This window comes from Heterodontus francisci, chromosome 6 (assembly GCF_036365525.1).
Source record: "Heterodontus francisci isolate sHetFra1 chromosome 6, sHetFra1.hap1, whole genome shotgun sequence".
NCBI lineage: Eukaryota > Metazoa > Chordata > Chondrichthyes > Heterodontiformes > Heterodontidae > Heterodontus > Heterodontus francisci.
Genome location: NC_090376.1, coordinates 103,552,011 through 103,568,719, shown reverse-complemented (window position 1 = coordinate 103,568,719; position 16,709 = coordinate 103,552,011). Strand labels below are relative to the sequence as shown.

The 16,709-nt window shown below is 44.3% G+C and overlaps 1 protein-coding gene across 6 annotated transcripts in view; it reads left to right on the top strand.

Moving 5' to 3' along the window:
* Positions 1-16,709, top strand: part of LOC137371471 (ETS-related transcription factor Elf-1-like) — a 179,251-nt gene that overhangs the window by 61,604 nt on the left and 100,938 nt on the right. For 5 of the 6 annotated variants that reach the window (XM_068034120.1, XM_068034117.1, XM_068034118.1 and 2 more), the window contains one exon: positions 9,355-9,732. In XM_068034120.1, the coding sequence (XP_067890221.1) occupies positions 9,661-9,732 (72 nt within the window). In that variant the 5' untranslated portion in view covers positions 9,355-9,660. Of the gene's footprint in view, positions 1-8,972; positions 9,050-9,354; positions 9,733-16,709 lie in introns of those variants that run through there. The other variant, XM_068034121.1, reaches the window with a different exon arrangement.

Here is a 16,709-nt window from a genome sequence, read left to right as displayed (position 1 = left end):
GAGTAGTGCTATTGATAACACATATCTCACCAAGTACTGGTAGTTGCACTATTGAGCTGTTCCTGGTTAGCTCAAGCATTAAATGTGCCGTAGCATTACTTATGAGAATCACTACTAAGTTTCAGTGACATAAAAATATAAGGAATAAAAGCAGGAGTAAGCCATACAGCCCTTCAAGCCTGCTTTGACATTCAATAAGACCATGTCTAATCTTTGACCTCAATTCCATCTTCTGCCTGTTTCCCATATCTCATATCCCCTGATTTCCCTCAAGTCCAAAAATGCATCTCTCTCAGCTATGAATATATTCAACAACTGAGTATCCACAGCTGTCAGGGGTGCACAATTCTCAAGATTCACAATCCTCTGTACAATTTCTGTGCAATTCCTGGTATTCCTATATTGAGCCTGGTTATGTGAGGATCCCCAAGCTGGTTCATGCACACTATAAAATGTCTAAGGTAAGAGGGTGCAGAAAATATGTATGAGAATGTTCTACGGATGAGTGACTTCAGGTCTCTGGATGGATTGGAGAAACGGGTTGTTCCCCTTAGAGAATTGAGAGAGGATTTGATAGAGTTTTCAAAATCATGAAGGACCTAAACAGAGGAGATGGGAGAAACTGTTCCCATTTGCAAAAGACTTGCAGGTTGATAGGTAAATTGGCCATTATAAATTGCCCCTAGTATAGGTAGCTGGTAGGGGAATATAGGGACAGGGGAGGATGTGGTAGGAATATGGGATTAGTGTAGGATTAGTATAAATGGGTGGTTAGTGGTCGGCACAGACTCAGTGGGCCGAAGGGCCTGTTTCAGTGCTGTATCTCTAAATCTAAATAAATCTAAGGGCCAAGAACCAGAGGATTTTGATTTCAAGTGATTGACGAAAGAATCAATGGCAACATGAGGAAAACCTTCTTTACACAGCAGGTGGTTAGGATTTGGAGTGCACTACCTGAGAGAGTGGCACAGGCAGATTCAATCGTGGCTTTCAAAAGGGAATTGGATAAGCACCTGGAGAGAAAATGTGAAGGGCTACTGGGAAAGGACAGGAGAATGGAACTAGCTGAGTTGCTCTTCCAGAGAGCTGGTACAGACATAAGGGGGAGAATGGTCTTCTTCTCTGCTGTAGCCATTTTATGGGCAAGATTTTGTGCTTCCCTTAGAGATGGATCCAGAGGTGGGGCAGTAGGGGGCACGATTCCTGAGGTTGCCTGGCATCCCTGCCATTTTGTCCTGGGCAGGGAAGGCCAGGCCTTCCCACCCCAGGCCAATTGAGGCCCTTTATTGACATAAAAATATAATTTTATTGAAGGTGGAGGGGCCTGCTACTGCTGGGAGGCACCCCCAGGTGAAGTCTAGCAGCCTCCCAGTGGGGTTGGGGTGTTCCTCCTTTGGGGACAATCCGGGCCCCTCGAGGGCACTGGCCGCCTCCCCCACTCTCATCAACACCCCCCCCTCCCCACCACCAAACCCTGCCTTTGGGGCCTGTCTGAATGACTCCAACAACCCAACTCCACTCATCTCTCCTGTGCTTTATTCATCAGGATTGAAGGGCTTTCTGTAGTACCGGCAGTGGCAACTGCTCCCGGTGGCCGCTGCCGGTACTGCAGATCAGCCGGCCCTCCGATTGGCCAGTGGCTCTGGAGGCGGGAGCTGGTCCCTTAAAGGGACGTGTCCCCAATGGTGGGCAGTTAATTGGCTACCTGCCATGAGACAGCAACAGGCATCTGACAGAGGGCCAAGGCAGAGTCTCCCCCCACCTTCTGGACCACCACCGGGACACTCATCACTGGAATAAAATCTGGCCCTATGAGTTTATTCTATGATTTTATAATCACCATTTGGTTTGGTAGGACTTCTGATTCACTAACGGTAACATCTTATAACAAAACTCCCATGAGTCCATCTGCCCCCTTTTGTGGACATTAATGAATACAAAACAGCAATATTCAAAGAAAGGCAGGGGAGTTCTCCCCGGTGTCTTGCAATAGTTATCCCTCAACCAACATCAATAAAACAGATTATCTGGTACGATCTCCTTGCTGTTTTTGGAACCTTGCTTTGTGCGAATTTCCTACATTACAATCGTGACTACTCTTCAAAAGTACTTCACTGGTTGTAAAACACTGTGGAATGTGCAGAGGTTGTGAAAGGTGTTATAAAAATACAAGGCTTTCTTTCTATGAGCAGGAGGTGAGGGTGTACGTCTCATATTGTAGTGATTGTGGTGCAACAGTCATGTCATATGGGCATTGCCCGCAATGAAATGCGGGCTGTTGGTAAGCAGATTAGTGCAGAAAACAAAAACAGCATTGATCAAGATAAAATAGTCGGGCAGAAAGGAAGTAAATGTGCAGGGAACGTTGGCTTTGCTCTGGAATTAGAGAGGAACTGCAAAGAAATCAAACTAATAAATGGTCCATATTTTCTTCATTTCCAGTTTAAGGCATTTGCCAAAGAGTGATCTCAAGTTTAAAGTCACAATGCCATCAGAAGTTCCTGTTTACTACAGGAACAAAACCTCCTGTGAAAGGGCCCATTCAGCTAACAACAGATACTCAACAGGAGAAGGAAATGAATTGTCTAACTTCAATATGGGATGCAACTAGACAGCCAATCAACAAACTCTGGGCTATACTTTTGTTAATTCCCAAAGAAAGAAAGAATTTTCATTTATGTAGCACCTTTTACAACTACAGGATGTCTCAAAGCACTTCATAGATAATGGTGTATTTTTTAAGTCTCTTGACTGTTGCAATGTAGGAAAATTACAGCCACCTCCCTTGCGTTCAAGTTGAGGCCTGAATGAACCTGTGCACGGGCTACGAGCCCTCTTTGTGCTCATCTGAGGCACATTGTAAGTCTTAGGATTCCACACCCAAATTTCTCGGAACAAGGTGCCAAATACCATTTGATCATTGTAATACCAGCCCTCCAGGTCACACCAACAAGATCCTTATTGAATACAACGGCGGCTTCTGTCTTTGAAACTCCTTCCCTTGTAGATGCCACTGCCTGGAACTCTGTTCCAGCTTTTCAGACATGTATCTGTAGAATTAACCATCACTTATTGCCTGCACAACAGTTCTATCAACTGATTTATTTTGCTAGGTATTTTTGGAAACAGCTGAAGTAATAGTAAGTTAAAATTACTGCTTTATTTTACCACTAGCAAAACAATAAAATACCATCATTATTTTAAACCAGTGTTTCAATAATCAACAGTTACCTGTTCACTCTAATTGTACCTGTGATGATCTCTACATTTTCACATGGATCATAGAAATGTACAACATGGAAAGAGGCCATTTGGCCCATGTCCTCACCAGTCGACAAGTAGCCATCCAGCCTCATCACATTTTTCAGCTCTTGGTCCATAGCCTTGTAGGTTATGGCACTTCGAGTGCATATCCAAGTACATTTTAAATGTTAGGACAGTTTCTGCCTTTTCCACCCTTCAAGGCAGTGAGTTCCAGATCTCCACCACTCTCTGGGTGAAACAATTTCCCCTTGAATCCCCTCTAAACCTCCTACCTCTTCCCCTAAATCTATTCTCCTGGTTATGGACCCCTCAACAAAGGGGAATAGGGCCTTCCTATCTACTCTATATAGACCCCCCATAATTTAATGCACTTTATTTAGGTCTCCCCTAACCTAGCCAATCTTTCCTCATAGCTAAAATTCTCCAGTCCCAACAACAACCTTGCAAATCTCCTTTGAACCCTCTCGAGTACAATCACATCTTTTCTATAATGTGGTGACCAAAATGACATGCAATACTCCAGCTGTGGCCTAACCAGTGTCTTATACAGTTCCAGCTTAACCTCCCTGTTCTTATATTCTATGCTTTGGCTAATAAAGGCAAGTATCCCCTATAAGTGGCATTCATAGTCCTGCAGACTCAGAGATGCTTCACACAACAGAAAAGATTAACGAAAATGATTCCAGGGATGAGGAAATTCAGTTAGGAAGATAGATTGGAGAAGTTGGGATTGTTTTCCTTGGAGAAGAGAAGGTTGAGAGGAGATTTGATAGAGATATTCAAAATGTTGAGGGGTCGGGACAGAGTCGATAGGGAAAAACTGTTCCCAATAGTGGACAAATCGAGAACAAGAGGCCACCGATTTAACATAATTGGCAAAAGAAGCAATGCGGACATGAGGAAAAGCTTGTTCATGCAGCGAGTGGTTAGGATCTGGAATGCACTGCTTGAGGCTGTGGTGGAGGTAGGTTCAAATGAGGAATTCAAGAGGGAATTGGTTATTATCTGAAAAGGAAGAATGTGCAGGGCTACGGGGGGAAGGTGGGGGAATAGCACTAGTGCAGAAATGACAGGCCAAATGGCCTCTTTCTCTACTGTAGCGATTCTGTGATTCGATGAAGCTGACCTGTTATATTTTTGTAAGCGAGAATAGTTTTCGAAATAATGAATTCTCAGGCTTCCCAATCTTTGCGGTAGATCTTGTCTTTGTGCAATAGTGCAAAACAGGTCCATTGACTTCAATGGCAATAAAAATAATGAGAGATGTAAAATGGGTTGCCAACTCACTATCACCCGTTTTACACTACTGCACATCTTTACGCCTGTATTGAAATTTCACATGTAGTAAGAGTATATCACTCTCTATTGTATTTACATTAGTTTCTTGCTAATCCTTTTATAGTTATTACAAAATTATATGCAACATTCTGATTTTAGAAGATTTCTGGTGTAGCTTTATAGGTAGGGAAAAGTAAAATATCCAATGTTGCTAACTGTTTAGGACAGTCATAACTGTGTTCTTCTGCATTATCCAAAAGCAGCTTCTCCATCACAACATTCAATTAATAGTCAATGATGAACCTTTCAGTAGCTGAGTTAGTGAAGAGACAAACTCTGAACTCTTAGTGGCAGGTGGCAATGCCATTTCAGAGAGGATGAAACCCAGCCGCCATTGCTCCTGCTCCTTCTGGATCCACAAGATTACAATTCAGAGAATTTTCTGGACCATGTTAAGTGTGACCAGTAGCAGTCCCTTTAAGAACTGATAGTGAGGCTGCTCAATGCCTGGTATAATGCCAGTGTCCCAGAAAATTGAGATGAGGTGCTCACTACATCATAAAACTATGATTTGCATAATCAAGAGGCTGACTGTCTGAAACAGGAAGAGTGCAAAAGGAAACCCCTTTAAAAATGGCAGCAGCCAGTGACAGCATTAAGTGGGCAATAAATCTATCAACCCCCATTTTGAGGCCATTTCCACTCTGTTAATGTCAACTTGGCTGGGTGAAAATAAGCTCCATGTTCCAGAATTTTCCAGCTTGGTGCAGTCTGGGAATTATTTCAGAAAGAGAAAAGGAGCTTGAAGAGATTTAATGCCGAAATCAGTCTGGAAACTCCCTCCCCCACCACACCCCTCCCAAGCCATGTAGTGTAAACTCAGATTGTCTTTTACAGACCTAAATCAAGCCTAACCAGATTTAATTTTGTACTTACACCACCGAGGGTTAAATATTTAATTTTGTGTAGAAGTGGATTTACTGGTATTAAAAGCGGCCGTAAATCCACCGCGAATCACCTCAGGGAAAGTTACACCCATTAATCTTTTAACACTGCTCCAGTGAGTTGCTCCAGAAATGAATACTTGCTTTTATTGCACACTATCTATTATAGTTAACTGAATTACTTAATCCATTACATTTAAAGAATCATTGCTATAAGGGGCTAGAAATTCACATGCTTACGAGGCAGCAGTTAATTCTGTATTAAATTAGCCAATGTGAGATGCTTGTTGGACTATTTCAGTAGTGCAGGTTTATAGAATTAACAAATCATATAGCATAGAAGGAGGTCATTTACCCCATCATGCATCTGCTGTCTCTTTGGAAGAGCTATCCAATTCCTCCCACCCCCCTACTGTTTCCCCATAGCACTGCTAATCTTTCCTTTTCAGGTATCTAGTCAATTCCCTTTTGCAAGTTGCTATTAAATGTACTTCCAATCAGTGCAGTACAAATTCTAACAACTCACTACATAAAAAAAAATTCTACTCATCACCCCTAGTTTTTTAGCCAATTATCTTAAATCCGTGTCCTCCGCTTATCAACCTTCCTGCCAGTGGCAATAGTTTCTTCCTATCTAGGAAAACCCCACATAATTCTCAACACCTGTATTAAATCTATTTAATTTCTTTGCTGTCACAGCAATTAAGGTTGTTAAAGAGCTCATTGAGAGCTCGTTGATGGGAATGTTCAGATTTTGACATGGGCCCAGGGGCTGCATGCTGAGCCTAGGGCAGACCAGATGCATGGAGGTGGACACACAACGGGGAACAATTCATGGCCGGCCAAGGGAATTATGTGGGCCCCATGAAAGGGTGAACGGCACAGAGGGGGGCTTGGCCATTGGCACACAGTTGTCATCAGGTCAGTACAGGTAGTGGGAAGAGTGGGCAGTAAGCACTCGGCGAGTGCAGGGAGTCGTCACCCTCTTGGCATTGCTGTAACATGGGAGGGGACCATCTTGGCACAAGGAGGCAGCAGTTGGCAATGAGGGCATGACTCTCAGATTTTGGGTCCAGTGGCAATGAGGAGCAACACCCTCCACAGGAAGGGCAGAGCCCCAAACATCAGGAGAGGAGAGGGACGAGGGGCAGGAAGGACATAGGATCTACCATCAAAGACAGAGCTACCTGGACATGTTGGAGAACCAGTACTGCAGGAGACTGCGACTTTCCAGGTGGATGGTCACTGAGATTTATGTCCTCATCGCCAAAGATCTCTCACCTCGCATCACTGCTCACCTTGCCCTGCCAGTAGCCATCAAAATCACTCTGGCCTTGAACTCCTTTGCTTCTGGCTCCTTCCAAGGATCATCTGTAGACATTGGTGGCATCTCGCAAATGGCTGCAGCACTGCATCTTGCAGGTCGCTGATGCCCTCTTTGCGATAGTACATTCAATATTAGATAGACACTGCCTTGCAGGCACAGAGAGCAGGGGGTTTTGCGTTCATTGCTAGATTCCCCCAGGTGTACAGCATAATTGACTGCACCCATGTGGCCATCAAGGCACTCAGTGACCAGCCAGTCAGATTGATCAACAGGAAAGGCTTCCACTCCTTCAACACTCAACTGGTCTGCAAGCACAACAAGAGTTTCCTGCATGTGTGTGCTCACTTTCCTAGCAGCTGCCATGACTCCTTCATTCTCTGCCAGTCCAGTTTGCTGCAGCTCTTCATGCCACCAACCAAACGTCGTGGATGGTTTCTAGGGGAGAAGGGATAATAGACCACTTAAGGGCCCCAGTTGGCCTCTGGGTGGGAAGGCCGTTCTGTGTCATCTACCTCCATTCAGGCCTGCTTGGTCTGGGAGAGTGGCCTCCTCCTGCCACCCTTTGGAAGACCACAATAATGGATGCCGTGCTCTGCTTAAATCAGGCCCGTATTTGCACAGTCCAGCCTCTGTTCCTGCCCAGGCAGCTGCTATGGCCACCAAATCCGTTTCCAAACCAGTTAAGGGGCACCTCCATCAAAATCTGGGCCAGTGACTGTTTCTCCTAGAGGGTGGGTTCGGGACCTGGAAACTGACCTGATGTCTGTTTCTCACCCCCGGAAGGAAAATCCTGCCCTATGCCTCTGTTTAAAAGACCAAGGATCCCTTTTGCTTTTAGAACAGCCTTATCGATTTGTCCTGCCACCTCAAAGATTTGTATATGTGAACCCTCAAATGTCTCTGTTCCTGCACCTTTTTTTGTACCATCGTGTATCTCCTTACTTTCTCTTCCAAATTGCATCGCGTCACAATTTTCTGCATTATATTTCATCTGCCATGAGTCTGCCAATTTCACCAGTCTGTCTATATCTTCCTAAAGCCTGCTACTGTGCTCCTCACTGTCTACTACATTTCCAAGTTTATGTCATCTGCAAACTTTCAAACTATGCCTCCTACCCCCAAGTCCAGGTCATTTATATCTCAAAGTGCACTGGTCTGAATACGCACCGCTGGGGAACACCATTGTATAATTCCATCCAGTCTGAAAAACAACCACGCACCACTACTCTCTGCTTTCTGTCAGCCTATTTCATATCCATGCTGCCCCACCCCTTTAATCCCATAGGTTTTAATTATTATGTGGCATCTTATCAAAGGCCTTGTGGACGTTCATACAGATAACACCAATTGCACTATCTTCATCAACCCTCACTGTTACTTCAACAAAGAAATCAATCAAGTTTGCCAGACGTGATTTGTCTTTAACAAATCCATGTTGCTTATCATTTATTAGCCCATGTTCTTCCAAGTGATGATTAATTTTGTCCTGGATTATCGTCTCTAGAAGATTCCGCACCAACCGTGCTTTTGGGCACCTGTCTGATTATCTCCTTTTGTGGCTCGGTGATAAATTTTATCTGACAACTCTATTGTGAAGTATCTTGGGATGTTTTACTGTACCAAAGTGCTATATAAATATAGGTTTTTGCTGTTAGGCTGATTGGCCTATCATCCCTTGTCTTTTTTTGAGCAGGTGGGTAACATTTGCAACCTTCTAGTCCTCTTCCAGTCCCATTTCAAAGGAGGATTTAAAGATATGTGACTGCTTGCTAATTCCATAAATTCGATGATAAACTTGCTACTGCTTGTTCAAGCCATACACAATAAATTTACATTAATATTCAGGCTGTTCTAATCAGATTTATCTCACAGCACTAAACATCATGTATTGAAAAACTTGACTGATTTATCGAAACAACCACTAATACCATAGAGGATAACAGTTTGGCCTTTTTTGCAGAATGTAACTCCGGTCAGACTCAACCACATCCTTCTGACCAAAGGAAACTTTGAAATATTGAACCTTAAACTGGCCAGTGACTTATTTTCCTTTCTGACTAAACTCTCACATGGGCCCATGGAGAGGGTTTGTTTGCAGTTTCTGGTTTGCCATGACGTAGTCACAGTGTTGCTTCCTTCCTGCTTTTTGCAAGGTTGCAGCAGAGATAAGGAAACAGCAGAAAGCAGCTAAAGCTTGTTTTGCAAAAACAAAAGTCGTGAAGGCTCTTCCGAGAAGGTCGGTAGGATTCAAAAGAGTTTGTTTTATAAAGTCAGCCTGATATCAGTTGACGAACAAGACAACTCTCATTGCATAGGACAAGAAACAACAGCTATTATTGTCATCATTGTTCTGTTTGTGTTCCTTAAACTTAGAACAAACTTTTGCCAAACAGTAGTCTTCAGGTTCCATTCATACTTCATGTCACTGCTGATTTACAAGAAATGAAAGAAAACCATCAGATGTGACATGATACATAGACATTCTTTAGCCTCAGCTCCATTCGAAATTTGCTTTAAATGACTGAATTCTTTTTGTTCCAGAACAAAGCAACGTGGTCTTCACAAGAAACCTTTGAATGCAGAAACACGATCCAGGACAAAAATTCACTGCTCTCTCCAAAGTTTCACAATCCTTTTTATTGTTGTGGGAGTTCTCAATTTCTTTGGAACTCATATCAACCCCAAAGGCTTCCATTGCTCCCCCACCTACTTCAAGCCAGCTATGAACTGAAATGCTACCAATTTGATGGAAACTGATACTTTTTAAGGAGAAGGACCTTTCTCTGCACTTACTTCAGTATCAAGTGGACCACCTCATCTGTTGCTAAGGACAAGGAATGCACTGCTATGGCGACTGCAGTCGGACAAAATGAGCTTGTATTTGAGTTTGCGAATAATGGCATGGAAGGTGCACAGGAGGTAAGATGGTCTCTTCACACATAGATAGTAAAGACTGTCGACAGAACACTTTGAACAGCAACAAAATATTTTGCTTGGTGAATGATAAATGATTTTCAATTATCCTGTGCTCATTGTTTGATATTTACAGGGAAGGACAGAGCAAGACCTGAGCTCCTGACTCCAGATAGATGGTTAATATGTGTAATGTTTAAGAGTGAAGAAGGCCAGTTTCCTGTTAACTAGTCAGTTTGTGTCAGCACAGTATTGAGTCTTGAAATAGCAATGATTTTCCATGGTTCCCTTCCCATCTATTGAATCACATTTAATTTTACTTCAATGTATTGTAGTCAAATCTGAATTACATGCAAACAATTTTGGCCAGTTGTGATTTCTTGGACTGTTCTGGTGCAGTCACACTCCCTCAGGCTGGAAATTTACGCCCCCCACCCCGGGAGCAGGCTGGAGGTGAGGGAGAGGGTGGTGGTGGACATAAATTGAGTGAGAGGCAGGGGAGTGCCGTCCCATTTGCTTCCTGCCCGCACTGCAATTTTATGAGCAGCGGGAGAGGTGACAAATAGCCTGCCTGCCCCAGGCCAATTAATGCCTTTGTGGCAAATTAATTGCCACTTAAGGGCCTTCTCCTGCCACCGCTGGGATATTACCAGTGGCGGATGGACACTTCGTCAGCTGTAGAGGCCTCCCAGTTAAACCTAGTGGCCTCCTTGCGGGCTGCGGGGAGGGCTGTCCTGATCAGGCACCCTGTGCCCACAGAGGGCCCCCCCATGGCACAAGGTGTACCCACTGGAGCACCTCCCCCATCACTCTCGACTGACCCCGCCCCACCCCACCTTGCCAGGTCCTGGTCGATTATCCCTGTCGAGACTCCTCACACCTTAATTCTGGAGGCTCCTCCATTGCTGCTCCACTCGCTGGGTACAGTCCCAACAGTGGGCACTGCTCCCGGTGATGCTGCTGGGACTGAAGAGCTGCCGGCCCGTTGATTGGTCAGCAGCTCTTGGAAGTGGGACCTCCTGCCATAAAGTGGCCGAAGTACCACCCAAGACCAATTAGGGGCCTGGACCATGTGAAATCACGGCATGGCTTCCAGGCCCGGTGGAGGCGGGCTCGCCCCTGAATTTTTGGCCAGTGAGCGGGCCTCCTGCCCAACGTAAATTTCCAACCTTAGACTTTCTGCATTTGCTGCTCACACGAGCTGAATTTTGTGTAGGAGGCGGGCTTCCTGATGCCGGGCTGCAAAGGCAGAGGGACCCTACCTTGACCTTTTCGTGCCCCGGCACGATCCTCTGTTGTTGCGGAGGCAAAGTTTCCAGTGCCAGGACCTCCATCCCTTTAAAGATGGGGAACCCGCCTCCAAGAGCTTCTGGCCAATCACAGTGCTGGCAGCTCAGCAGAAATGGCAGCACCACCAGAAGCAGTGGCCACTGCCGGTACTGCAGAGGCCTCAGACCCAGGCCCAGCGCTGGAACTCAAGTAAGTGAGGCGGGGTCCCCGGAGCCAATCCGGAAGGCCCCAACGAGATGAGAAGGGGTGGTGGGGTAGGCATGAAGTTGTATGTTTTGCTGGAAGGGGTCCTCTCTGGGCCACAAATTGCCCATGAAATAGGGACCCTCCCCCCCAACCCCCCCAAAGCCTCATTTTACAAGGCGCCCTCCCTCCCTGCATGGTGGTGGCACCCTTGCCACTGGTTATATCCCAGCAGCGGGGGGAAGTGGCCCTCAAGTGGCTGTTAATAGGACTCTTAAGGGCCTCAATGGGCCTCTGGGCAGAAGGCGGTCGTTGACCTATCCCGCCCCCGGGAAAATCCCTTGGCGATGGGTTCTCTGCCCCCGACACCCATTGCAATTTTTTGTGACTCCACCACCGCCTCTGAACCCGTCTCAGGGGTGCCCATAAAATCCAGCCCAGTGTGCTGACATTTCTAAACCTGGCCGAGAATTAATGTTGTGATCGGCTGCTATAACACTGTGACTCCAGTGTTAGTTTGTCAGTCTCCTCAGATTTCAGGGCACCACACAGAGCAGTCAGTGCTATTCCTATGCCACAGGGTTCAACTGTTTGAACCTAGTGGTCCATGCAGCATGGGGAACACACTGGTCCTAAATTTTGTCATGTGTGATGCATAATAAAAGTGACAGGTAGTGATTAGCTACTGCACTGCACAAGACAGAGAATGTACTTGTTGAAAGAGCAGGACTAGATCATTAGGAAACATGACTGTGACTCTAATTAACTTATTAATAACTTAGAACAGTTCTCATAAAATTATTATAAATCAGTGTTAACGGCCATATATGTATATTGTATTTGCTTGATTTTTTGCAGGTTCTATCAAAATCTTTTACTGATACCTCATAGTTCTATATATGCTGGAAAAATATAAAAGATAAAACTTGCAAGTGGATTGATAAATGCACATAGAGTATGTTTGTATTTTAGTATTTTTTGTGAAAATGTAATTATGATTGAGAAGATGATCCAAGTAGGACATATATGACAAGAAATGATGGGATATCTTTGGGCTTATTAGCATAAATTATACGTGAATTGATAGTGGAAACTGTTTTTTTGCTAAACAATGTTACATGTGTGACACGTGATATATTAGCTTCATATTCTGAAACAAGAAAATTGTTTTAAACAGCCGTTCTGATTTTATAAAAATGGTAAAAGCATAACCTCTTGTGAGAATACCACATTGCAATTTTTCCATGTGTTGAGTTGTGGTTGGTTACATCTGCCAACAAAATACATAATTGTGACACATCTGGAATTCTGTGGCACTCTGCTGACCCAGTTTTCGAGTTTAGGTTTGATGATGGAGTTCATGTGGTGCTTAATGGGCATGATTCTGGGTTCCATATCACTGCAAACATCTTTGATTTCTGAATTGATTTTACCGTGTTTCTTTCACTCTCTGGGAGATTGAGAGGATTAATTTGTTAAAATTGACGAAAGGACTGCTCCAGGACAAGAATTAGAATCACTTTATGCTGAAGCATCTTACTGTTAACATTTCCATGAATTACCATAAAATCTTAGTATCTTACATTATGGAAGGTGGCCATGCAGCCCATCTTGCCTGTTCAGCTCTTTACCAGCTCTTTCACCATAGCACTGCAATTCTTTTTTTCTTTTCAAGTATATATCCAATTCCATTTTGGAAATTACTATTGAATCTGCTCCTATCACACTTGCAGACAGTACATTTCAGATCATAAGAACTCATTGCAAAGAATCATTTCTGCTCATTTTCCATCTGGCTCATCGTCAATTGTTTTAAATTTGTGTCCTCCAGTTAATGGGTGCATTTATGTATTTGTGAAAGAGGTTTAAATATTTGGTTCAATATCATGCGACTGCTTTCATGATTGGTGCAGCCATTTTCTGTACAATTATAGACAGCTACCAGCTCCATCTCCCTCTGGCTGTGGCCTGGACACTGTACCTAGCTGCTCTCAGCCAGTGGAAAGTGACTGAGACTAGATTAGCTGCAGAATTCTTTCCATGCACTTAACTGTTTTTTAAAAGGTTGTCGATGTTTGAAAGGTGTTTGGTAAACTTTTTGCATTTGTTTGACAGAGTAATGCCATCTGCTGTCTAGGCCCTGGGCTCTGGAATTCCCTAAATCTCCACCTCGTACTCCTCCTTTAAGTTGCTCCTTAAAATGCGCCCCTCTTTGAATAAACTTTTGTCACCTGTCTTTAATGTCTCTTTCTCTTTCTTTGGCTCGGTTTAATTTTTTTTGTGAGTCCACTCCCATGAAGTATCTTTGGATGTTAAACTACTTTTTAAAGGTGCTGTATAAGGGAGGTGTGTTGTAATGGTAATGTCACTGGACTAGTTATTCAGAACTCGTGCTGAAGGCACATGGGTTCAAATCCCAGCATAGCAGATGGTAAAATTTTGAATTTAATAAATAAATCTGGGATTGAAAGCTCATCAAATGGTTACCACATTGTTGTAAAAACCCATCTGGTTCACTAATGTCCTTAAATGCCCTCTGAAATGATATAACAAGTCACTCAGTTCAAGGGCAATTAGCGATGGGCAATAAATGCTGGCCTATGCGGGGACGCCCACATCCTGCAAATGAATTTTTTAAAAATGCAAATTTTGTTGTGGTAGTGATGCTGGTCAAATCCTGTGATTGCTTTGCATCTTAGTGCCGCACTCCTTTAGTACTGCACTGGGAGTACTTCGATTATGTGCTCAAGTCTCTGAAACAATACTTTGAAATCAAAACCTTCTGACTCAGATATATCAAATATATTGTGAAACTGGCCAGATTGCTGTAGCTTCTCAATGGCTAAAAATTTATAATGACCGAGCAGCGGAGTAGTGGCTGAGACTCCGACCCTTTCTCAGTCCATCTGCTGCTGAAACCCTCATCCATCTCTTTGTTACCTCTAGACTTAATTATTCCAATACTCTCCGAGCTGGCCTCCCATTTTCCTCCCTACATAAACATGTGATCATCCAAAGTGCTGTAGTCTGTATCTTAATTCACTCTAAATCTCATTCACCCATCACCCCTGTGCTTGCTGACTTTCACTGGCACCTCATTCGACACGCCTCAATTTAAAAATTCTCATCCATGTTTTCGAATCTCTCCATAGCCTTGCCCCTCCTTTTCTGTGTATCCTCCTTCAGCCCTACAAGCCTTCAAGATTTCTGTGCTCCTCCAATTTTGGTCTCTTCCCCATCTCTGATTTTAATTGCTCCACCATTCACAGTTGTGCTTTCAGCTGTCTAGGTCCTAAGTTTTGGAATGCCCTCCCTAAACCTCCCCACCTCTCTACTTCTCACTCTTTCTGTAAGATACTCAAAACGTACCTCTTTGACCAAGCTTTTAGTCAGCTGTCCTGATATCTCTTTCTGTGATTCGGTGTCAAAAATGTTTTTATTGATATCGTTTTTGTTAAGCACTTTGGGACATTTTACTACGTTAAATGTGCTATATCAATGTAAGTTGTTGTTGTGAAAGAACATTGCAACTTCCCCCTAACTGATTTATTTTGCAAATAAATGGAAAGTGAGTGCCCAGTTGCACATTGGGTAACCAGTAAAACAACTGACCCGGATTTCACAGTCAGCGGCAATCAAATGACGCTCGCTGTTCATTATACTTCCACTTGTCAACAGACTTTCTGTGGGCTTTTGCACTGCGATTTGCAGTTATTAGAGAGCCAAAAGAGTGCAGCCCCCTCCACAGGGGATCTGAAACAGGGCAAACAATAGTGTCAGATTTAAGGTTCATTATTCAGACCCTCAGTGACCTGGGGATTAATGAGGAGGTGGGGAGGGCAGTTTTGAGGATGGGAAACCCAAAACAATGGGTTTTGCTGAATTTAATGGCAGGATCTGATTACCATTTTTGGAATTGTTTTCTCGCTGCCAGATTGAAAGGCTGACTGGCTGTTGAGCAGGTAGACCTATGGCATCAGGTTGTAGCCAGGAATCGGAGGGGTAAGTCGGAGTGTCAGGAGTGGACATCGATTGGGGATCTGGGGAGATCAAGGGTGGATGGATAGGCCTGGAGAGACTGGGTACCAAGGGGAGACATCAATGGGGAGGGAAAGGGCAGGGGAGAAGATCATAAGGGGCCGTAAGATTACATGCCAGGAGAAGTTTGTGGGCCCTGGAGGACATCAAGGGGTCATCGAATTGCAGGGGAGCAGGGGGTCTGATAGCTGGGGAGATTAACAGGTTTCTAGCAGTGCTAGAAAAGTACTTGCCTGTTCCACGCACTGTTCCTCGCTTCACTTTAGCTGCTGGGTTTCCTGAGGCTTGGGAAACCCCGCCAACCAGCGTCGAATCTGGAACAAAGAAAAATCTGAGGGTCACAGCCTCATTAAAATATTTAAATGGGTGACGCCCCTCCTGGGAGCAGGTTCTTCACCATTCCCCCCAACCCTCTCTGTTAGAACCGGAAGTGGACGGGCTTGAGGCAGTTTGGGTTTGCGTTTAAGATTTTCTTAGAATTTTATTTGCCGCTAACACAAACCCATCCATTTCTAGGGTTAAAAATGCCCCTGCAGACTCTAAACTGGGAAATGTAAGTTAGAATATTTAATTCAATGCAAAATCATGTACAGAAAGCAAAATAAAGAGAGTGAATGAAAGATAGGATTAAGAGAAAGGTAAAAAAGATCCAGAAAGAAACTTAAAAAATCAATTTTTTTATTTTTAAAATCTCCAACAATGATTGAAATCTGAAGGAATGAGACTCTACACTTATAAATGTAAATTTTCAGAATCCAACAGGTTGCTTGGCAGTAATAGGGACCTACCACACTGTTAAAAATTCATTTACACTGAAATAGACAAACATTAACATTTTCTGGTGAGTTTAGTGTGTATCTATCATGAGTACAGCAAATTCATGCCATACACTCCATGTATTTGAAATGCTGAGTCTCTCTGAGATACAAGTATAGTGCAGCTTCTAGAGGAGTAGGCAACTGAGACAGTGGCCGAGATTTATGCTTGCAACAGGGATCTCAATAGCTTGAAAAAAACGCACTGAGAACCCCGTGTCCACTCTTCTGTGGAACGCCCACCGAATCTGATGCCAATCAGGCACTTAAGTGGACAACGGCGGGCCTTCCACAGGATCACAGACACCTTTGCCTGACGTTTTGCCCTTGGAGAGCTGCCGGAGGAACATCTACTGGAGGCCCAGGAGCGGCGCTGGACCCAGACCACAAGTAGGTCAGGGCAGGAGGGGTCTCGTGGAGTAGAGGCCACAGAGAGGGGAGGTATTGGTGGTCACTCGCAAGGGCAGGGTTGGCTCTCAGTGGGCCCCCACCCCATTCCCGATGCCAGGTTCCTTGTTCAGTCACTAAGTGCCTTTTAACAAGAGACACCACCCTTCCTGGAGCCGGGAAGCAGCCCACATGGTTTCTCGTGCTGTGCTTCCCATGCAGTGACAGGGCTGCAGTGGTGGGATCAGCCCCTTAATTGGGGTTAATTGC